Source organism: Saccopteryx bilineata, chromosome 3, assembly GCF_036850765.1.
Source record: "Saccopteryx bilineata isolate mSacBil1 chromosome 3, mSacBil1_pri_phased_curated, whole genome shotgun sequence".
NCBI lineage: Eukaryota > Metazoa > Chordata > Mammalia > Chiroptera > Emballonuridae > Saccopteryx > Saccopteryx bilineata.
The window spans coordinates 213,597,902-213,621,734 of NC_089492.1; the positions used below are offsets into that span (position 1 = coordinate 213,597,902).

Consider the following 23,833-nt stretch of genomic DNA (forward strand, 5'->3'; position numbering starts at 1 on the left):
GAACAAATGTGACATTTTAGGAAAGAGCATAAATTTGGGGATAATATAAATTTGAATTCTAATCCTGGATTTCTTCTCCCTCGTTTGTAAAACTTGGGGTAAAGATATCTTTTAACCTTTTTTGTCAGGATTAGAAAGTGCAGCCTGCCTCCGCTGCAGCCTGCACAGAGGGGTGTTTATTAAATGGCGACGGTGTTCTTTGTTGCTGTTGCTGCTGCGTTGCTGCATATAGAGAAGGACAACAGGGCAGTTCTGTTTCTGAGTTTTCAAGTTTCTCATGGAGATGGCATTAACTCAGGTTTTCTAAGCTACTGTGTCAGAAGATCCCTAAATTTACTCCCAGCTCTGATGAGTCCTTAGAAGCACTCACAGGAATCGGCACATAGTCATGCTCGTGACTAAGATTTATTACAGTGGAAGGATGCAAAGTAAAGTCAGCAAAGAGAAAACGGCACATGGCACAAAGTCTGGAAGAAACCAGCACAGCTTTCCAGAGCCTCTGGTAATGGACTCACACAGGATTCACTTAATGCTCCCATCAACAAGTTGGGACTTGCTGCATGAAATATTATCTACTAGAAAAGCTTATTAGAAACCCAGTGCCCATGGTTTTCACTGGAGTCTGATCATATCAGCAGCCTCTGCCTAGCACATACCAAAATTCCAGTCTCACAGAACTAAAGCAGGTGTTCGGCATAAACCATATTGTTTGCACAGTTTAGGCACTCTGCTAAGAAGCACTCTTATAAGTTCCAGAAATGGTGAGAACCCTCCCATAATCCAAGTTCTCAGATACTAGCACAGAGCCATTGTAAGGGTAGCAGTCTCTGGTCTTCTCTGTTAACTTTTCTGCACATGCAGATGCAGTGTTCACAAGACGCAGTATTTGAGGAACATTTAATATCTTCCAAGAAACCAATGATTTACCAAACAAGTCATGAAAAACTAGATTAATATCCCTCTAGAGCAGGGGTCTCAAACTCGCGGCCTGCGGGCCGCATGCGGCCCGCTGAACAATTTTATGCGGCCCGCAGACTAATCCACGAAGTTCAAAATATTTTGGATAAAATTAAGTAAGCCTAGGGGCCTACTTGTATTTTTCATTTCTCTAGCATCCTAACTAGATATTAGCTTAGTTAACAGCAGTTGTGATGAGAACTATAGTTTCTGGTCGTTTTGTGACACTGAGTAAACTGCATGTACGATTGTGCTTGTTGTACTGATTTTTTTTTGTTTTCAACTGCAGTGAGAAAAGTGTTGCGTAACAGTTGCCTTTTGTAGACCTAGTGCGGCTGTGATCTTGCTCTGCGGCCCACATCCTGAGTTGAGTTTGAGACCCCTGCTCTAGAGAATCTTTAAGTCCAGGGACTTAAGTATACAGGTAGTCTTTCAAACTGTCTTTAGAAAATCTAAAAGTGGGTGCATTCATCTCACTGTGAGAATTCAGAACCATCCCGGATTGGAACCACTCTCTGCCCTCCCTCTCTTCGAGATTCATTTTAGTGTTTCTGGTTCTCCCATAATTAGACCAACCTATGTGGCATCTGTGACAGTGGTTAGTAGGTCATTTGGTAATTTTTTTGAGATTCCAGTCATTAAAGGATAAGAACATTATTTTTTTCTTTTTCTTTTCTCTCTATATATTATATTTCAGGTTTTCAAGAGAAGGGTCATATAAAACCACACTCAAGTTTTTAGCTTTAAAATTTCCAGAGGGCTTGCATCTTGAATAATAACACAAAATAAATATATTTGGCTAGACTTGGTACCTTAGTATTAAGAAATAATTGAGTTGCTGTCTTGGCCTCTTATTGGATAAATAAGTATCTTCTAGAATTCAGCATACTTTGGTAAAACTCTCCCCTTATTGTTCACTTCCTAAGTAAGGAGTCAGGATATTTATATCGTTATAAATTGAGAATATATAAATTGTCCTTGACAATGTTGACATATAACCTGTTTGGCATTTTCACATTGTTAAGGACTCCGTACGTTGGCTGGTGCTCTGGCATGAAAGCCTCATGCTGCTGTATAGATAGAATCCATGTATATATACATTTGTACAGGCAGGCTACATTTCCACATGCTCTGAGCTAAGTAATGGGGAAGATGGCATGACCAGTCTGCTGCATACAGGGCCACTCAGCTAACCTCCTTATAGAAAGGCAATATGAGGAGCCCAAGAACTCACATGGAATTTTGATGAAATTGCTGCACTTCTCAAACAGGCAGGGAGGGCATGTTTACACTTCGGTATTTTCAGCAAAATGCTATTATGATTATTTTCAGCAGTGTATCTCAAGAACCTGTTCTTTACCCAGAGGGAGTTTTCTACCTGTCAGGTACTATTAGCTTACCTAGAATATTCTACAGTTTAGCAAAACCTAAACCAAATACCTCTAAAAGTCAATACTAGAAAATTAGTAGGCAACACCATATACAGTCTGGAAGGCAAAGATGAAGCCAAGAATAGGCCAATCTCTTAATGATGTTGAAGCCATACAGGCTGGAAATTCAGAAATAGCAGGAATAAGTGATATAAAGGAGAACACAAATCAAAAAAAGGGGGGAAATGTGACCTGTCCGATTTCATTCTGGCAAATATCTTCACCTTTTAGCAGAGCTTTCCAGGTTTTTCTGCAATATCTTAAAGATGCTCTCCTACACTTGAGCCCTAAAAATGTCAAATATGTCAATCAAGTGCTCTTGCAAAGAACGATAGTTCAACCAGTTGGCAGAGAAGTTCAGAAATATTTGTCATTAACTAAGGAAAGAATAAAGACAGTTTCTTGAAAACATTTTTCTCTGATCTCCCTTTTTCTTTCCTCATTTTTTCATAATTTTTGCCAGACATGTAAAGATCATCATATTTCTATGTGTAAGGAATATATGAGGACTTTCACATTTTCAATATTTTAATTAACCCAGAACCCAATTTGTACTATGCATTAATTCTACAAATATTTGCTAAGCACCTGCTATGTACCAAGTAAGGTGCTAAGCAATGAGATAGGCACATGACCAAAACAGCCTCTATTCTCAAAGAGCTCACCTAAGTTATGGGACTTCTCTTCCCAGCACTGGAATTCTGAGCTGATAGGTATGTTGTGGGGCTGGGCCCCTCATTCCTGGGGTGGCGTGGGGGGGGGGATTTCTGCAGTTGAGATATTCCTCCTGATTTTTAACCACATCATGTGGTATGGAACCAGCCCATTCCATGTCTGCGCCCCTTCTACCAGTCTTTTTCATTTTTTCTAAGAGAGAGAGACAGGCAAACAGGAAGGGAAAGATATGAGAATCATCAACTCATCATTATAGCACTTTAGTTGTCCATTGGTAGCTTTCTCATATGTACCTTGATGGGAGGGGGGGGTCCATCGAGCCAGGGACCCCTTGCTCAAGCTAGCGACCTTAGGCTTCAAGCCACCGATCTTTGGGATCAGACCAGAGGCCATGGAATCATGTTTATGATCCCACACTCAAGCTGGCGACCCCACTCTCAAGCAGGGTGAGCCCACACTCAAGCTGGCAACCTTGGGGTTTTGAACCTGTGCCCTCAGCATCCCAGGTTGACACTCTATCCACTGTGCCACTAACTGGTCAGGCCCCTTCTACCAGTCTTGTGTGGCTTCTTTATATCCTCAGTTATAGAACTTCTGTTTAGCTAGTATTCAGGCTTTTCTGAATGCTGGTTGTTCTGTAGGTTAGTTATAATTTTGGCATGGTTGTGGAAGAATGCAAGTACTTCATTTACCTACTCTGACATCTTGACCAGAAGCCCCAAAAGATTTTAAATACCCGAGTGTTTTTCATCTTCCTTATGCTTAAATTATAGAATTTTAAAACTGGAAAGTATGAGAGGGATTATCTTTTCCATCCTCCTTGCTTTTCATAATTGGGAAAAAGGGACCCAAACTAGTTTTTGACATGCTTCAGAACTGAAGTTCTAAACTGGAGCTCAGATCTGTAGACCATTAATCCACTAATACCATGCTGTTATTTTCCTCATTTTTATGTTATTTTCCTCATTTTTACAGAGATCTTGGTGGAAAGTGGGGTTGATGAGAGGCTTCAGACAGTAGATTTTCTGATACCAATTTTGCCTTCAGATGGAGTCCACAAAAAACTCAGAACTCTGAGGTCTACATTAAGGAAATACAGAACTAATGTATTGTGATGATATAAACTAATGTTTATATTCTCTGCTGTGAATGATACTGCTAGTTATTATACTCTTAGGAAGAGCTTGAAATTTCAGTGTTTTGCAACACAAATGCCATAGCAAGAGAATTCCTCTCATTTCTCATCCAATTTACTTAAAAAAAATAGTAATAATGACCTAAGAAGTTCAACCAAAATAGAATATAGCCCTGTACCACTATTCACTTTATCACTTTGAATTTATTGCCAAGAGACACGTTCAAAGGAGAAAAATATGTGAACAACATTGCCAGGCAGGTTAGTGCAGAGAGAAGAGCACCGTTGCCTTTCTATTCTCAAGCTTCCCATAACATGAGTAAAAGCATCTGTTGAATAGACATTCCAGGAATATTCTTTAATCACTGCCAGGCCATCTTGAGGCACAACTTTGTGCTGAACTCTTATTTTATGACTACATGTATGGTCCAAGGGAATAAGAGTCAAACAGTAGTTAGGGAAATGTCAAAGGTAACATTCCTCTTTGGATACTGGGCCGACCAGCTACATCTTTGAGGAACCTGTGTATCCAAATGTCAGGATTCAGAAGTGGGGACACTGTGATGCCAAAATAAACTGTTGTCCAATCTGGAAGCTCTAAAGTAATGAAGTACTAGCTTATAGTCTAAATTTAACTGGCTAGATAAAATATTCCACATTGTCCATTAATGTCTGGCATGTATTATATTCTCAAATAATGTTTGTTGACTAAATGAATGAATGGATTTATTTTATGATATTTCTATACTTTTTAAAAGTATTAATGAATACAAGCTTTCTAAATAATTGTCTTGAATCAGTCACCAGTGTTTATAGATGGTTTATCTTTAATTTTCAGAAACTTTTAATTAATAAGGCTAATTAGGCATAGTCTTAGCTTCAGAGACTCAGTAGACAATACAGGTGAGGAATAATCATTTTTATTCACTTATCCTCCTGGCTCATTCCAAAACAAACAATTAACAGAGCTAAATATATCCTATTTTTAGCAAATTGTGATTTAGCATAATCTCCATGCTTCATTGTTTCCTCATTTGGTTTGTTTTCATTTCTTAGGCACGAGAGACTGGTATAGTAAAATTTTCTATATATAATATAAGCTAAACTCATTTAACAAACAGAAGTAGGCTTAAAAAATATTTCGTAAAGTAAGTTCGATATTTTGGAAAACAAATAATAATAAACTATAATTTTCTTTCTGGCAAAGTGTTTTCAGTGTTTGGTGAGCTCTAATAACTACCATCCCTGGCCTATCAAGAAAGGATTTATTACTCAGTACACAGGGAAGGGCATGAATATTTCACCCCAGATGCTGTCTCAGGATCTCACTCAGGTTGAATCTGAGATACATCCCAAATGCTATTTTCTTGTTCTTTGGACCTGGGGGCCAGTCACCAGAAACCACATAGATATAAGGAACAATTTCCTTTTAGAAAACAGGATAGGCCTGGCCTGTTGGCTCAGTGGTAGAGCATCATTTTGGCATGTAGATGTCCTGGGTTCAATTCCCAGTCAGGGCACACAAGAGAAGTGACCATCTGCTTCACCCTTCCCTCTCCTCCTTCTCTCTTGCTCTCTCTTATCCTTCCACAGCCATGACTTGAATGGTTCAAGCAAGTTGGTATCTTCTCTCTCTTACATCTGTGTTGGTTCTCAACCAATGAAGATGGATTAGGCCATAATATTAACCTGTTTAAAAAAAAAAGTCTTTGAAACAAAGTAAAAAGGTAGGTTTTGAATATAATTTTCTTCTATTTAGGAGAGTATTTTTCTATTATAGATTAATTCTTTTTATTTAGGAGACAGAACAAAGATTAAATTTTTAATAGAATCATTTTGCAAACTATCAATATATCCTCCAGCACTCATTTTCCCTCCTCCTTTTTTGTTGCCTAACTTCTTAAAAGAATAATATGAACAATATATTTTATTTTCTCCTCATCTATACCCTCTTAACCCTTTAGTGAACTTATATCCAAACACACAAAAGCTACTGAAATTATTCTTAGAGGTCACTACCAACATTCTGTTTTCCAAATTCTATTACTTTATCTCAGTGCCTGTCAACCCTTCCCATATGACAGCGATTTCTCTCTCCTTGACACTTTTTCTCCCTTAACTTCCTTTGCACATCCCTCATTCCCCTGCTGACTGTTCTGTTTGTTTTCTCTTCTGTATCTTGCTTCCAGAGTATCCTCATTAAGATCCCCTCCTCTTCCTCTCCAATTATTGTTGTATGTGCTGTATTATTACGATTTTCCTGTGGATTCATGAAGTAATATTTCAAGCTAAGAACTACTGCTATTCCCTGGCTAACTCATCATCTTTTATTTTTTATTTTTATTTTTTATTAATTTTACGAGGGTGACATCAATAAATCAGGGTATATATGTTCAAAGAAAACATGTCTAGGTTATCTTGTCAATCAATCAATCATGTTGTTTACCCATCACCCAAAGTCAGATTGTCCTCTCTCACCTTCTATCTAGTTTTTTTTGTGCCCCTACCCCTATCCCTCTCCCCCCCACCCCCCGTAACCACCACACTCTTATCAATGTCTCTTAGTCTCGCTTTTATATCCCACCTATGTATGGAATAATGCAGTTCCTGGTTTTTTCTGATTTACTTATTTCACTTCGTATCATGTTATCAAGATCCCACCGTTTTGCTGTAAATGATCCGATGTCATCATTTCTTATGACTGAGTAGTATTCCATAGTGTATATGTGCCACATCTTCTTTATCCAGTCATCTATTGACGGGCTTTTTGGTTGTTTCCATGTCTTGGCCACTGTGAACAATGCTGCAATGAACATGGGGCTGCATGTGTCTTTACGTATCAATGTTTCTGACTTTTTGGGGTATATACCCAGTAGAGGGATTGCTTTACATTCCCACCAACAGTGAATGAGGGTCCCTTTTTCTCCACAGCCTCTCTAACATTTGCTATTACCTGTCTTGTTAATAATAGCTAATCTAACAGGTGTGAGGTGGTATCTCATTGCAGTTTTGATTTGCATTTCTCTAATAATTAAAGAAGATGAGCATCTTTTCATATATCTGTCGGCCATTTGTATTTCTTCCTGGGAGAAGTGTCTCTTCATGTCCTCTTCCCATTTTTTTATTGGATTGTTTATTTGTTTGTTGTTGAGTTTTATGAGTTCTTTGTATATTTTGGATATTAGGCCCTTATCTGAGCTGTTGTTTGAAAATATTATTTTCCATTTAGTTGGCTGTCTGTTTATTTTGTTATCAGTTTCTCTTGCTGAGCAAAAACTTCTTAGTCTGATGTAGTCCCATTCATTAATTTTTGCCTTCACTTCTCTTGCCTTTGGAATCAAATTCATAAAATGCTCTTTAAAACCAAGGTCTAACCTCATCATCTTTTAGTTAACACTGTCCTCTCCCTTAAAATTGTTTTAATCACAATGGTATTGTCATAAGAATCATTTCACTTGACCTGGACTAATAACAATAGCTTATCACTGCATACCCACATTCTGTTTTTCTCACTTATTCTATGAGCACAAATTCTTTCTTCAATGCCACACATACAAGTTTCTCATTTGATATTCAACTTTCTTAGTAGTACATCAACAATATGGTTAGCCCAGTCTGTTTCTTACACATATCCTGTATCTCAAGCAATCTAGATTTGTTTTATGTTTGCTGTTTTTTCATTGGCTGCCTCCCACCTTCTGTTCAAATCGTTGCCTGTTTTGAATACACTTCACCATTACATCGCATCAACAGTAAGCCATATGTCAAATACTGCCTTCTCTTATGTTCTCAACCAGATATCATTTCTGCTGCCTTTGCATGGTATAGCATTTTACTTCTCTTAGCTAACAGAATATATGCATTTGCCTTGCCTAATTTACTAGATTATGGAATCCTTTGTATATTTATTTATCCTTGTATCTAGGGCCTGTTAGATGGACAAGTAAATATGTGTTTAGTTTTATTTTCTTCATATTGTTGATTTGTAACCAAACCAGAAGTTGGTTCAGTGCTTTTCATGCCAGCTCCGTGACTTTTGTTTAGTACTTTCTTATACTTATATCATTTTGTTAAAGTGTTCACTGTGTTTATCCATTCTTCTCCCAAGTTTATTATGATCATCACTTTAAACTGTTTATCAGGTAAATTGCTTACCTCCATTTTATAAAAGTTATTTTCTAGAGCTTTATCTTGTTCTTTCATTTGAACATATTTCTGTATTTTCTCATTTTACTTGACTTTCTGTGTCTGTTTCTATGTGTTAGGCTAAATGGCTACCACTCCAGTCTTAAAGGAGTAGTCATGTGTTGGAGATAAACTTATTGTTCAACCTTGTCTTAGCTCTTGGTTGTCTCTTGAACCTTTGTAATTAGCTAAGCAACCTGTTTCATTCCTGATAGGCCCCAGTGTTGAGGAGACCAAGACTAACGGGTCTTGTATGCCAAGACCTGTTAGTGTTCCAAAGGGAAGGATCTCAGTCTACACATAGTATTAGGTTTATCAGAAGCCATACTTTTAGGCAGCAGCTTTTAAAGTATTCAATAAGATACAGTCCCATAGACCACAATGGTAAACCCCGCTGGCCTCCAAACCAGATGATCTGGAGGTGCCCCTAGGTGACAGTTGCAAAAATAGGGGCTCCAGATGAGCATATAAGCTCCTTTCTGGGAAGTACCAGTGAGCTGTAGCAAGGCCAAGCCAGAGTGCAAAGATGATGTGCCCTGGCCAACAGTCCCTGAGTCCAGCTCTGCACCCTCTAGACATGTGGCAGACTTGAAAGGTGCCTCTGGTGCTGAAGCTCCAGGACAAGTAAATGGACGTTTTCACAGAAAGACTGTGGGTGTGCTTCAGTCTGCAGTCTGTGCAGGGCCTTGGGGGTGGTAGCCTGTGAAGAATTGTCTCTCTGGTTGTTCATGTCCCGTGGAGCTCAGAAATGCAAATCCCCCTTCTTGGCCCCCAAAACTAGGCAATCAAGGGGCATCTCCAATGTGGAGGGTATGCCCACTGGCATCAGGAAGCCAGTGGGAGACAGCAAAGTAGGAGTGTTCTCCTGGCTGTTGTGAGGCAACAGGAGGGCTCAGGGCTGGGCAGCGCCAGCCAGCTTTATCAAGACATGGGAGGGCACAGGACCAGAGCACACATGCCAGTTTTAGTGAGGGAGCAGGAACATGTCCTGGCGTTAGCAGGACAGTGAGAGACTGCTATTCCTGCACACGCCCACCAGTGCTAGCAAGGTAGACAGAGAACCAAAAAATGGTGCCTGCCAGTGCCTCTATCCTTAGAGAAAGTCCCAACAGGCTCCTGTCCCTCCAGAGATGGTTTAAAATTAGCAAATGAATCTCCTTCACATATAATCTAGGTGCTTTTCAAACTGCTGCTTTTGCACTGGCTCCCGGGGCTGGTGAGTCAGCATGAGAACACTTTAAGATCAGAATCTCAGTTTTCTGCAGCCCTTTGGGTGTCCTAGACACAAGCCCATTGGTTTTTAAAACCACGCATTTCAGGGGCTCATCTGTCTGGTACAGGTCCCAGGGGCTTGCATTTTGATGTAAGCATGAACTCCTCGCTCCTTGGAAGCTCTGTTTTTGTGAGATCCTTCTCTATTGTGAGTTTTTTGTCAAAACCACATCTCTCCCTCTTATTCATCCTGATGTGGCCCTTTATCTTTCATTGTGGAGGAGCTCTTCAGCTAGTTTTCAGGTCTTTTTCAGAGGAAATTGTCCCAGACGTAGTTATAGATTTGGTATGCACATGGGAGAAGGTGAGTTCCGGAGCTTTCTACACTACCATCTTCAACCGCCCTCTTTATGCTTCACAGGATGGGGATTTACTAGTACAGGAACATATATGAAAGTAAAAATCTTACTAGCAAATTTGTGTTTGTATAGAAAGATAGATAAATAGATATAAATAGATACATAAATATAGATATTTATTATACTAAAAGTAGTAAATTAATCATAAGGCTAGTATAAAGGTTTAAAGACAAAAGTAGTAAAAATGTATAACTACAATAGTTAGTAAAAGAATACACAGAATAAGAAGAAATAAAATATTGCATCTAAAACAAAAGATGATGGAGGAGTAAAAACGAAGAATTTTAGAATGAGTTCTAACTTAACTTGCTCTCAACTTAAAATAGACATATATATATATAGGCTATCTGTGTGACCCTCATGGTAACCATAAAACAAAAACCTATAGTAGATACAAAAATGGCTTTTTCCAGTCTACCTGAATCATTACCAGCTAGAAGCAGCGGTCATTGGGACTTGGACATGAGCTGCAAAGTATAGAATGGTGACAACAATTCCAGTGCCATATGGACTTTTCCTGTGGGGAACGTTCCTGGACTCCTGCTCCCTGTGACAGCTCCTAACAGACTGAACTGTGGTTGGGTTGCATTTTTCAGGGATTTGGCATGGTGAGGGGGCCAACTTGGACTTGGGGAACATGTTAAGGACACTACTCATTTATGGATTCTTGCTGTATTGGCCAAGAGTTTGCTTAAAGGCTTTTAATCACTGTAAAAAAAATAGAGGACTAGATGAAGAAGATGGGGCACATATACACCATGGTATATTATTCAGCTAGGAGAAATGATGACATTGGATCACTTATAGCGGAATGGTGGAGTCTTGGTAGCATTGTGCGGAGTGAAATAAGCGAATCAGAAAAAAACAGGAACTGCAGGATTCCATACATTAGTGGGACATAAAAGCGAGACTGAGAGGCATGAACAGGAGTGTGGTGGCTATGGGGGGTGGGGGGAGGGAAGGAGGGAGAGGGGGAGGGGAGGGGGAGGGGTACAGAGAGAACTGGATGGAGGGTGGCAGAGGACGATCTCTCTTTGGGTGATGGGTATGCAACATAACTAAATGACAAGATAACCTGGAAATGTTTTCTTTGAATGTATGTACCCTGATTTATTGATGTCACCCCATTAAAATAAAAATTTATTTATATATTAAAAAAAAAAATCTTCTGAGACTAAATCATGAAAAATAGAAAATCTGAATAGAACAATTATTAGTAAGGAGATTGAATTAGTAATCAAAAATTCCCTAGCAGCCCTGGATGGTTGGCTCAGTGGTAGAGTGTTGGCCTGGCATGTGGATGTCCTGGGTTTGATTCCCAGTCAGGGCACACAGGAGAAGCAACCATCCCTCTCTAACTTCTCTCTCTCTCTCTCTCTCTCTCTCTCTTCTCCTCCCCTCCTGAAGCCTTGGCTCAATTAGAGCAAGTTGGCCCCAGGTCCTGAGGGTGGCTCCATGGCCTACGCCTCAGGAACTAAAAAAAATGACTCTGGTTGCAACAGAACAAGGACCCCAGATGGGCAGAGCATCACCCCCTAGTGGGCTTGCCAGGTGGATCCTAGTTGGGGCACATGGGGGAGTCTATCTCTGCCTCCGCTCCTCTCACTAAATAATAATAAAAAAAAAAAATCCCCACCATACAAAAGTATAAGACCAGATGGCTCCACTACCAAACATTGAATTCTACCAAAGATCAAAGAAGATTTAATATGTATCTTTCTCAAACTCTTCCGAAATATGAAAGTAGAAAGAATTCTTCCAAACTCATTTTATGAGGTCATTATTTCCTCATACCAAAACCAGATAAGGACATCACAAGAAAAGAAAATTACAGACCTATCTCTGATAAACATAGATGCAAAAATTTTCAACAAGATATTAGAAAACTGAATTCAGCAATACATTAAAAGGATTCTACACTGTGATCAAGTAGGATTTATTCTAGAGATGCAGAATGGTTCAACACTTGTAAATCAATCAGCATGATGCACCACTTTAATCAAGTGTTGACGGGAACACTGAGGTTGCTGGTTTGAAACCCTGGGCTTGCCCAGTCAAGGCACACACAAGAAGTAACTACCAGTTGATGCTCCTGCTCCTCAACCCCCGTCCCCACCTTTCTCTCTCCTCTCTCTAAAATCAATAAATAAAATCTTTTAAAAATGAAGGATAAAAATCATGATTATTTTAATAGATGCATAAAAAAGCATTTGACAAAACTCATCATTCATTTATGATAAAAACTCTCAAAAAAATGAGTATAGAGGAACATATCTCAATATAATAAAGGCCATATATAACAAACTCACAGCCTGACTTGTGGTGGCACAGTGGATAGGGCGTTGACCTGGAAATGCTGAGGTCGCCGGTTCAAAACCCTGGGCTTGCCTGGTCAAGGCACATATGGGAGTTGATGCTTCCAGCTCCTCTGCCCTGTCTCTCTCTCCTCTCTTCCTCTGTCTCTCTCACTCCCTCTCTGTCTCCTCTCTAATATGGATAAATAACAAACTCACAGCTAACATCACACTCATAAGTGAAATGCTGAAAGTCTTTCCTCTAAGATCAGGAACAAGACAAGGATGCCCACTGTTACCCATGTCAGTTAGGCAAGAAAAAGGAATAAAAGGCATCCAACCTGAAAAGAAAGAAGTAATACCATCTCTATTTGAGGATAACATGTTTTTATATGTAGAAAATCCTAAAGATCCCACCAAAAAAACCTGTCAGAATTGATCAATAGATTCAGTAAACTTTCAAGGTATAAAATCACTATACAAAAAATTGTTACACTTACAATTAACTATCAAAAAGAGAAATTAAGAAAACCATCCCATTTTCAGCTACATCGAAAATAATGAAATACCTAAGAATAAATTTAGCCAAGGGAGTGAAAACTATAAGACATTGGTGAAAAAAATTCAAGAAAATGCAATTAAATAGAAAGATATTCCATGTTAATGTTGGAAAAATTATTATTTTTAAAATCTCTATATTATCCAGGTAATTTACAGATTCAATGCAATCCTTATTAAATTCTAATGACATTTTTCACAGAAAATGAATAAACAATTCCAAAATTTAAATGCAACCACAAATGATACCAAATAACCAAAAGCAATCTTGAGAAAGAACAAAGCTGGAGACATCGTACTGATTTCAAACTTTACTACAAAACTGGAGCAAATAATATAGAATGGCATAAAAACAGAACATAGACAAAAGGAACAGAATAGGGAGAACCCAGAAATAAACCCACATATTAATGATCAGTTAATTTATGACAAAGGAGGCAAGAATATGCATTGGGGAAAAGACAATCTCTTCAAAAATTGGTATTGAGAAACTGAACAGCCACATGCAAAATAATAAAACTAGTCTTTATACCATATAAAAGCATTTAAAAGGATTAATTCAGAGTAGATTACTTGAGTATAAAACCTGAAACTATAAAACTCCTACAGGAAAGTATGAGCATTAAGTTCTTTGACATCAGTCTTTGCAATGACTTTTTAGATATGACTCCAAAAGAAAAGGTAACTCAAGCAAAAATATACATGTGTGATTCAATAAAACTAAAAAGCTTCTGCAGCCTGACCAGGCGGTGGCCCAGTGGATAGAGCGTCGGACTGGGATGCAGAAGACCCAGGTTCAAGACCCCGAGGTCATCAGCTTGAGCGCGGGCTCATCTGGTTTGAGCAAAAGCTCACCAGCTTGTGCCCAAGGTCGCTGGCTCAAGCAAGGGGTTACTCAGTCTGCTGAAGGCCCGCGGTCAAGGCACATATGAGAAAGCAATCAATAAACAACTAAGTTGTTGCAACATGCAACAAAAAACTATGATTAATGCTTCTCATCTCTCTGTTCCTGCCTGTCTGTCCCTGTCTATCCCTCTCTCTGACTCTCTGTCTGTCTCTGTAAAGAAGAAGAAAAAAAAAAAAAAAGCTTCTGCACATCAAAGGAAACTATTGACAAAGTGAAAAGGAAGCCCCTGGATGGGAAAGAATATTTACAAATTATATATTTGATAAGGGATTAATATTAAAAATATAAAGAACTCATACAGCTGAACAGCAAAGAAAGAGATAGTCTAATTTTTAAAAATAGGTAGAGGATCTGAATAGTCATTTTTCTAAAGAAGACATAAGGATGGCCAACAAGCACATGAAAAGGTGCTCAACATCACTAATTCTTAGGGAAATGCAAATCATAACCATAATGAAATACCACTTTACACCTCTTTGAATGGCTGTTATGAAGAAAAGACATAGTGTCGGCCTAGCGTGTGGAGGACCCGGGTTCAATTCCCCGCCAGGGCACACAGGAGAAGCGCCCATTTGCTTCTCCACCCCTCCGCCACGCTTTCCTCTCTGTCTCTCTCTTCCCCTCCCGCAGCCAAGGCTCCATTGGAGCAAAGATGGCCCGGGCGCTGGGGATGGCTCTGTGGCCTCTGCCCCAGGCGCTAGAGTGGCTCTGGTCGCAACATGGCGACGCCCAGGATGGGCAGAGCGTCACCCCCTGGTGGGCAGAGCATCGCCCCATGGTGGGCGTGCCGGGTGGATCCCTGTCGGGCGCATGAGGGAGTCTGTCTGACTGTCTCTCCCTGTTTCCAGCTTCAGAAAAATGAAAAAAAAAAAAAGACATAAAAAGTGTTGGTGAGGAAATGGAGAAAAGGGAATCCTCATACACTATCGGTAGGAATGTAAATTGGTGCAGCCAATATGGAAAACCAGTATGGAGGTTCCTCAAAAGATCAAAAATAGAACTATAACAGGATCCAACAATTTCACTTCTGTGTATTTATCCAAAGAAAACGAAAACACTAATTCAAAAAGATATACAGTAGGGTAAAAATAGGTTATAGTTGTAATACAAATAATATAATCATTAAGAAATAATAATATAAGAATAAACTCTGTTTTGCCTACTTCTAACTGTTAACCTACTTTGCCAAGCCCTGTATACACTCCTTTAATCATGAAGCATTATTTGCTATTGCCAAGATATGAAAAAATCTGTGGCACTAATAGATGGATGGATAAAGAAGATACACACACACACACATACACACACAAACACACAAAATAAAATAATATTTGGCCAAAAACAAACAAAAAAGAATAGGTCTGACCGTGTGGTGGCAAAGTGGATAGAGCATTGGACTGGGACATAGAGGACCCAGGTTTCAAACCCTGAGGTCACCGACTTGAGCTCAGGCTCATCAGGCTTGAGCGCTCACTTATCAGCTTGAGTGCAGGGTCACTGGCTTGAGTGTGGGATCATAGACATGACCCCATGGTCGCTAGCTTGAGCCCAAGGTTGCTGGCTTGAGCCCAAGGTCGCTGGCTTGAGCAAGGGGTCACCCAATCAAGGCACATATGAGAAAGCAATTAATGATCAACTAAGGAGACTCAACAAAGAATTGATGCTTCTCATCTCTCTCCCTACCTGTCTGTCCCTATCTGTCCCTCTCTCTGACTCACACACTATCTCTGTCAAAAAATAATAATTAAATTTTGCCATTTGCTGCAGCATGGGTGGATCTTAAGGGTATTATGCTAAGTGAAATAAGGTAGAGAAAAACAGATATCATATGATTTCACTTATATGTAGAATCTAAGAACCAAACAAACAAAAATCAAACTTATAGAGATTGGTGATTGCCAAAGAAAAAGGAGTGTTAGCGGCAGGTTGAATTGGGTGAAGGGGTCAAAAGGTACAAACTTCTCATCATAAAAAGTCATAGGATGTTATGTACAAGATGATGACTTTAGTCATTAATATTGTATTATATAAATATAATTGAAAGTAGCTAAGAAAGTAAATCTTAAAAGTTCTCATCACAAGAAAAGAATTTGTAACTTTGTATGGAGATGGATGGTAACTAAACTTTTTGTGATAATTTTACAATGTATGCAAATTTGAATCATTATATTGTATACCTGAAACTAACACAATATTATATGTCAATTATACCTCAATTTAAAAAGAAAAGCTGTAAATACTGTAGTTTTTTATAACATCTACTTGTTTGTTAATTCCACAAGGACAGGGACTGTGTTTGAATTTGAAACTCAATGCCTTTCACATGTTAGACATTCGCATATGTTTGTTTATTGACTTCACATTATTCTGATGTGAAGTGATAGGCTGGACACCTATACTAGAAGGAATTTTACTCTAAGATAAATTTAGGATTGATTAGAATGAAATGTAATGATCACAAATGATTTAAAACCAGGGTACTGTGCTATCAATGCAATATCTGTATATGTTCTGTTATATTTTCTCCTAAAAGGGACCTGTTGGTTTACCTGGAGAAGTTGGGATGAGTGGAAGCATTGGTGAAAAGGTACTTACTTTCATTATTTTGTTCAGTAGTGAGACTTCAAAGCTACCATTAATATTTTATGTTAATTAGAAATCACTGAAGTTCAAACACATTACCTATTCTGAATCTCTTAAATATAATAAAATATAGCTAATAGTCTATATGTTTCTAATTTTTAAAGAGCAAAGTACTTTTTGGTTGTAATAAGGTGGTTGAAGAAAAGAGATGAAACTGATGGTCCAGGTTAATGGCTAAAAAATATTTAATCTACTTTGTGAGTGTAAAACCCCCTAAAAGAAGCAGTTTTGAAAGGGAAGAACAAGATATCACAACCAGATCCAAGTCTCAGTAACAACCTTATTTCCACTTGGAATCTAGATTGCAATTATTTATGGACATTTTTGGCTATAATTATGGAAATTGTAATTTGCTTAAATTTACTTAGAAATGATTACCTCAGGAATGGCCTTTACACACTGAATTTCAAATTTTAGAATAATTTTTTTTTAAATAAAAGTAATCTTTTACTTTCAACCAATAAGGTCATTTTTATTTTTGAATGAAATCTTATCATTGATAAGTAGGTAAAAACTACTAGATCTTTGACTGAAACCTGGCTTGCTGAATATAAATTGTAAGCATGGCTGTCTAGTGCAGTTACTATATAAGAGAACTCTTGTAAATAATTAAGTAGAACCAGGACTAGAAGTACATTAGATAATATTCTAGTTATTTTCATCTAAAATTTTTAATTTAAGTCAAACTCAACATATCTAAAATTAAATTTAACATATTTCCCACATTCAAACAGGTCTTTTCCCAATTATTTTAATTAGTGTGCCTTGTACCTCTCATTCCTCCACTCTTCCAGAATAGAGTGAACTCATCCTTGCGTTTCCCTTTCCCTACTTCCTCTATACCTAATCTTTGAGTTAAGAGCTTTTACCTTCACAATTCATTCTAATAGTTCAAAGCCACCGCCTCAGACATACTGTTAGCAGTTTATCTTATATTTAACCTCTATCATATTTGCCTACCCTTTCCCATTATATCTTCTTATCCATTCTGTATACTATAAGCAGAAGACTAATGTTGATGGGTCATAATGAAATGTTTTTTAAAAACCTTTGCTGGTTTCCTGTTGTTGACTCTATGAACTTCTCTACTTTGCTGTTTCAAATATTACATAATTTTGGCTTAATCAGTTTATCTAACAAATTATCAAATATTATCCTATATAAACCTTTCTATCTTATATGTTATATAATTGTTTCTATTCCTAGTCTTACTGTTTTCTTAGGTTAGGGAATGCTCTCCCCTTCCCTCTATTTCTTCAAAGCCTAACTGCAGGACTCAACTACAGTCTCATCTCCTCCATAAAGTCTTCCCAAATTTCTCTGATCATTCTTGATTTCTTCCCTTCCTGAATTTAGAATAAGTACCACACAACTTAAAATTTAATTGTCCTGTTGTTGATTTACCTTTGTGAATGTCATATCTCCAAATTCTTGAGGATAGACTCCAAGTCAAAAATTTGTTATAACTCTCCTCTCAGGGCATGACAAGTGCTTAATATATGCTTACTGATTTTTAATTAACAATATAACAAATATAATATGATCTCAGTTTATACAATTTAGATGGTTTTATAATTTTTTTCATTCTGATTTAATTACTTCTGTGCTAGGTCCAATCTTCTACACTAAAATTTTGACAGTCCTGGGAATTTTATTTTATTTTTTAATTTTAATTTTTATTTTTCTGAAGTGAGAAGCAGGGAGGCAGAGAGACAGACTCCTGCATGCACCTGACCAGTATCCACCTGGCATGCCCACCAGGGGGCGATGCTCTGCCCATCTGGGGCATTGCTCCATTGCAACAGAAGCCATTCTAGCACCTGAGGCAGAGGCCTTGGAGCCAAACTCAGTGCCCCAGCCAACTTTGCTCCAACGGAGCCTTGGCTGCAGGAAAGGAAGAGAGAGACAGAGAGAATGTAGAGGGGGAAAGGTAGAGAAGCAATTGGGTGCTTCTCCTGGGTGCCCTGGCCAGGAATAGAACCTAGGACTCCCATACTCTGGGCCGATACTCTACTGCTGAGCTAGCCGGCCAGGGCCAGTCTTGGGAATTTTAAAATGAATCATTTTAGTACTTTTAATCTGCTAAGGATATTTTTTTTATTATGATGACCCTTCAAAATCATTTTTGTTAATAAAATTTTGTTCAGTGATTACACATTTTAGTTAATTTTTATAGTATGTTTTGATACTTTTACTATTCTTATATTTTATATGTGGCAAAATTGTAAGCATTTCCATTATAAAACTTGAGCACGTAATGCATCCTCAATTTTATATCCTATTTAGTCATAATTTTTATTTTTTTTAATTTGAATAAGACTTTTTTAGTATTTTTATCCCTTGGAAAATATCTTAGGAGGATTTTTATTGTATTAAAATCTAGCAACTTTAGGGTAAAAAATGCAAAATTGTTTAATTTAAAAAATATTAGAAATTAGAATAACATATGCATATAAGTTATGGTTCTGATGGACAATTTTTTTTTTTTGTCTAGGCCTTGCTCAATCATGACTAATTACCCTGCCTCATGTTTCTCTTCTGTCTTTGTTTTAAAAGGGAGAGCGTGGAAGTCCAGGTCCACTAGGTCCACAGGGACAAAAGGGGGCTATGGTAAGAACTCAGTGATTTGAATGATATGTTTCCAAAGAACCTAACAAAGTTGAGGTACACCAGAGGTGGAATTGTCTTGCATGAATACTCTAGTAAATTGCCGTTAGAATTTTCTTATCCTTTAAACAGTTTACCTTTCAGAATACTGTAAGACATTAAAAACTTGCATATCAGATGGCTTGGTCAGAAGTTTTTAAGTGTGACAGGAACTATAACATGAATATTATCAAAAGAATCTTTTCAGAAAATATGCTGTGATGGATTTGGTGGCAGACAATACCCTGTACAAATTTGTTTTACCTAAATTATGCTTTAGTTTTGACTACTGTATTATCAAACAAGCAATACAGGCAGTTCCAGGGTTATAAATGCGAGAGGTTCTGTAGGTTTGTTCTTAAGTAGAATTTGCATGTAAGTTGGAACAGGTACATTTACCTACTATATGCAATTTAGACAGATGTTTGCCTTAACATAGTACTATTTATTTTTACCTTTCTGTGCATATAAATACTCATACATTTGCAAACCTACAGAACCTATCTTGTTCTTAACCTGGGAACTGCTTGTGTAAGGGCTTTTCATAGAGCCGTTGTCAGCTTTTTTCTAAAGTTATTGTCAGATAGAAAATTTAATATACACATAGACTAATCAATTTTAGGAATTTTTAGCTCCTATGACATTCCCTGAATCAGTGTTAATACTATAGAGGATATAGTCCTTCTAAAATTGGATAACTAGAAAATGTGTACAAATTCACATTCATTAATTATAGCATTATATAACCTCTAAAAATGATATGGTTTCATAATCTATATAACAAACTTCAGAAGATAAATGAATATTCTCTTCTCAATAGGTTATAGTATGTCATCTGGCTAGTAAACTTCTTTTCTAGGCAAAGCCTTTCTTTAAAAAGGAATCACAGCTTTTATATAATCTTTTTTTTTATTATTTCTATTGTCTATCTGTGGAACATTTCTTATGGCCTCTTACCTTTGGGTAGAAGACAAAGATCTTATCAACTCATCACTTTTTATTACTATTTATAATTTACTGTTTTTTCTTTAATAAAAATAATTAGGGGCCCTGGCCGCTTGGCTCAGTGGTAGAGTGTCGGCCTGGCGTGCAGGAGTCCTGGGTTCGATTCCTGGCCAGGGCACACAGGAGAAGCGCTCACCTGCTTCTCCACCCCTCTCCCTCTCCTTCCTCTCTGTCTCTCTCTTCCCCTCCCGAAGCCAAGGCTCCATTGGAGCAAAGATGGCCTGGGCGCTGAGGATGGCTCTGTGGCCTCTGCCTCAGGCACTAGAATGGCTCTGAATGCAACAGAGCGATGCCCCAGAGGGGCAGAGCATCGCTCCCTGATGGGCATGCTGGGTGGATCCTGGTCGGGCGCATGCGGGAGTCTGTCTGACTGCCTCCCCGTTTCCAGCTTCGGAAAAATGCAAAAAAGAAAAAACTAATAATAATTAGGTGTAATGGAGAGTTTATGTCTTTTATATTTTATTAAATTATAGGGATATCCAGGTTCTCCTGGGGCTCCAGGACCCATGGGTTCACTGGGCTTACCTGTAAGTACAGAAAATACTTTATATCCCTTTCTAGAATGTCTATTTAAATTTATTTTCACAATTTTGGTAATGCTGTTTTTTGCTTTTATGCAAAATAAGTAATATCTAAACTGATGGAGGCAGCTTCTCTCCCCAATCAATGCAAAACGCTCTAGAATATGTCATGGTATCATGAACTTCTTCATCTCCACTTGTTATATTATTTACTGCTCACTTTTACGAGTACAACCAGTTTCAATTCTGCCTAAAACTAAAAAAAAAAAGAAAAAGAAAAAGAAAAAGAAAAAACATTTTTTTGAATAACTTCATATAAGAAAGTAAGGTCAATAATCAAGATTAGAAGTGAGACCAATTGTATATACAAATCACAAACATAAGTTCCAACGTATTTTTTTAGGAATTTGAAAATATCTTCAACCAAATACAATTTGTAGAGAATATATCTTTATTAAACAAAAAATGGAATTTTTCAAATTACTCTATTTTTGTTTGGAGAAAGAAAATGACATCTTGTCTCTTAAAGGGGTAAAGTTTGCTTATCAAAATGTAACAGTAATTATAAACATTAATATGAAAAAGGTCAGCCTTTCTGATTCCCTAAACAAAACTGTTCTTATCAGAAATAGTTCACGCTGTTTTGTGCAGCTTCTGTTTTGAATATAAGCCTGATTTTGCTGAATGGTGAAAGCCATAGTGTTGACTTCTAAAATTAGGAAGACTGATCTAGGGACAGACACAGTTGCCAACCTTTTTACTCACATAAGATAATAAATAAATTTGAGATCCTATAAAAGTTCACTGTTTTTTCTACTTAATATGATATAAGTAAATAAATTTTGTTTTTTAATTAAGTCTTATTTAAGGTTATTAGGCATAAAAATAATTCATTGTAATTGACTTAGCAACTTAATCTTCATTACAGGCTATTTTTGTGTGTGTGTCATGTTAATTTGAAACATTTTGTGGCTTTTTATCATAGTAAAAGAAAAATCTATTTTTATGTTATGGCAGTATCATAAATGTTTATAATAATGGGAAAGAAATCTTACAGTGGTAGCCAGTGCTGCTTTGGTGAACCAGGCAGATTAGACTGGTCACCTTGGCTAAGGAGGTGGCTCCCTCCACACTACTGCATGTATGTGCCTCCAGGAAACTACTTGGTCGGTGAATATAAAAAGCTTCCCATTATTTGTTCAAGGTGTGAACACCGAGAAATGAAACCTCCAAATAGTAGGAAACATCAAAAGCAGAATATTAGAGGAGGGAAATATGATATTTTAAAAAAATAATTAAAGCATACTTCTAAGGAAACTAATCAATTTTAAGAATTCCCAAGGAGAATTACATGTCATATAAAAGGTTATATATGACTACTATTCTGATAACATTCCTGTGAATTCTATAACTGATTTTTAAATTTTCAACATACAGGGTCATGTGGGGGCAAGAGGACCACCTGGGAGTCAAGGTCCTAAAGGTCAAAGAGTAAGTTATCTAATGAAGGAAGTATCTTAACTTTAAACACTGACTTTATAATGGACTTTATAATGATGTGTTCAACAAAAAGAATTTCATATAGTCTAGATTGTGTTTAGATATTGTTGGATTTTTTTCATTTTCATTATATTAGATGAACTACCTACATTTATTGAAATAATGACATAATCATTTGTATTTATAAAACCATGCATTTCTATTTCATTTGCTACAAATCTCACTAATTCATAAAAAATATTCACATTATACTGAGTGAAATAAGTAAATCAGGAAAAGCTAAGAAGTGTATGATTTCACACATAGGTGGGATATAAAACTGAGACTCATGAACACAGATAAAACTGAAGTGGTTACCAGGGGAAATGGGGTGTGGAGGGGTGTAAAGAGGGACAAATATAAGGTGACAGAAAATATTTGACTTTGGGTGATGGTTATACAACCTAATCAACAGTTCAAATGCTATAGAAATGTTTGCCTGAAACTTATGTACTCTTATTGATCAATGTCACCCTGTTAAAATTTAAAAATTAAAAAAAAAAAAGAATTCTTGTTTCTCATTCCCAGCTTCCAGTTTTATTTTTTGAGGGAACTGTAAATGTGAAGATGTTAAATAAATTATTTTTTTCTCACAATAAGCTCACATAGCAAGGAATAGTAACATCATGACAAAATAAGAGCAATGAGAAATGGAATGAAGACATAGAAGATAAACAAGAGTTTATTAATTGTAAATCAGAGATGATTATAATCATCACTGTCTAATAATTATTCATACAGAATTAAATTTAAAAATATTTCTTTCTAAACATTAAATTTTTTATTTGAATAGCTAGTGAAAGAAATACCTAAAAATTCTAAGAACAGCCCTGGCTGGTTGGCTCAGTGGTAGAGCATCGGTCTGGTGTGCAGAAGTCCCAGGTTCGATTTCCGGCCAGGGCACACAGGAGAAGTGCCCATATGCTTCTCCACCCCTCCCCCTCTCCTTCCTCTCTGTCTCTCTCTTCCCCTCCCGCAGCCAAGGCTCCATTGGAGCAAAGATGGCCCGGGCGCTGGGGATGGCTCCTTGGCCTCTGCCCCAGGCGCTAAAGTGGCTCTGGTCGCAACAGAGCGACGCCCTGAAGGGGCAGAGCATCACCCCCTGGTGGGCAGAGCGTCGCCCCCTGGTGGACGTGCCGGGTGGATCCCGGTCGGGCGCATGCGGGAGTCTGTCTGACTGTCTCTTCCTGTTTCCAGCTTCAGAAAAATACAAAAAAAAAATAAAAAATTCTAAGAACATGGCCTCCAACTGACAAAGGTCAAAAGCAAAACAAAAATTGCTGTTTTCCCGTTGGCAGATGAGAGAAAAGTGATACGAGTGCCCAGTGTGAAGTAATGGCTAAAATTTCATGTCCTATGTTTTAGGTGAAGACTAAAGAATGAGAACACATTTGTCTTTCTTATTTCTTTTCTAAAAAACAATTTTTCTTACTGGGTGATAGATTTACAGTCTATAAATAATCCTGATGGCCACATCTGTTTTAGACCAAATGAGATTTAAAATAAAAAATAACGATAGATGATCTGTACTCAAACTGTCATTTAGTGGTCTGTCTCCTGCCAGCATTCAGTACTTGGTCAGGTCAAATGTGTTTATTCAACTTTGTATTAGTCATAGTGGGAAAGTTCAAACAGTTTTGTGACACATTAAAAAGAGGAGAAATGCATGTGTTTTTTTGTTAATTAAGTAATTGAGATCTTATTAAT

At 37.5% G+C, this 23,833-nt stretch overlaps 1 protein-coding gene across 1 annotated transcript in view; it reads left to right on the forward strand.

Annotated features, from left to right (window-relative positions):
* The window catches only part of COL24A1 (collagen type XXIV alpha 1 chain), a 367,011-nt gene that overhangs the window by 213,220 nt on the left and 129,958 nt on the right, over positions 1 to 23,833 (forward strand). Inside the window, exons 26-29 of the mRNA XM_066264956.1 lie at positions 16,306 to 16,359; positions 18,972 to 19,025; positions 20,540 to 20,593; positions 22,025 to 22,078. Of these exons, the coding sequence (XP_066121053.1) occupies positions 16,306 to 16,359; positions 18,972 to 19,025; positions 20,540 to 20,593; positions 22,025 to 22,078 (216 nt within the window). The remainder of the gene's footprint in view (positions 1 to 16,305; positions 16,360 to 18,971; positions 19,026 to 20,539; positions 20,594 to 22,024; positions 22,079 to 23,833) is intronic.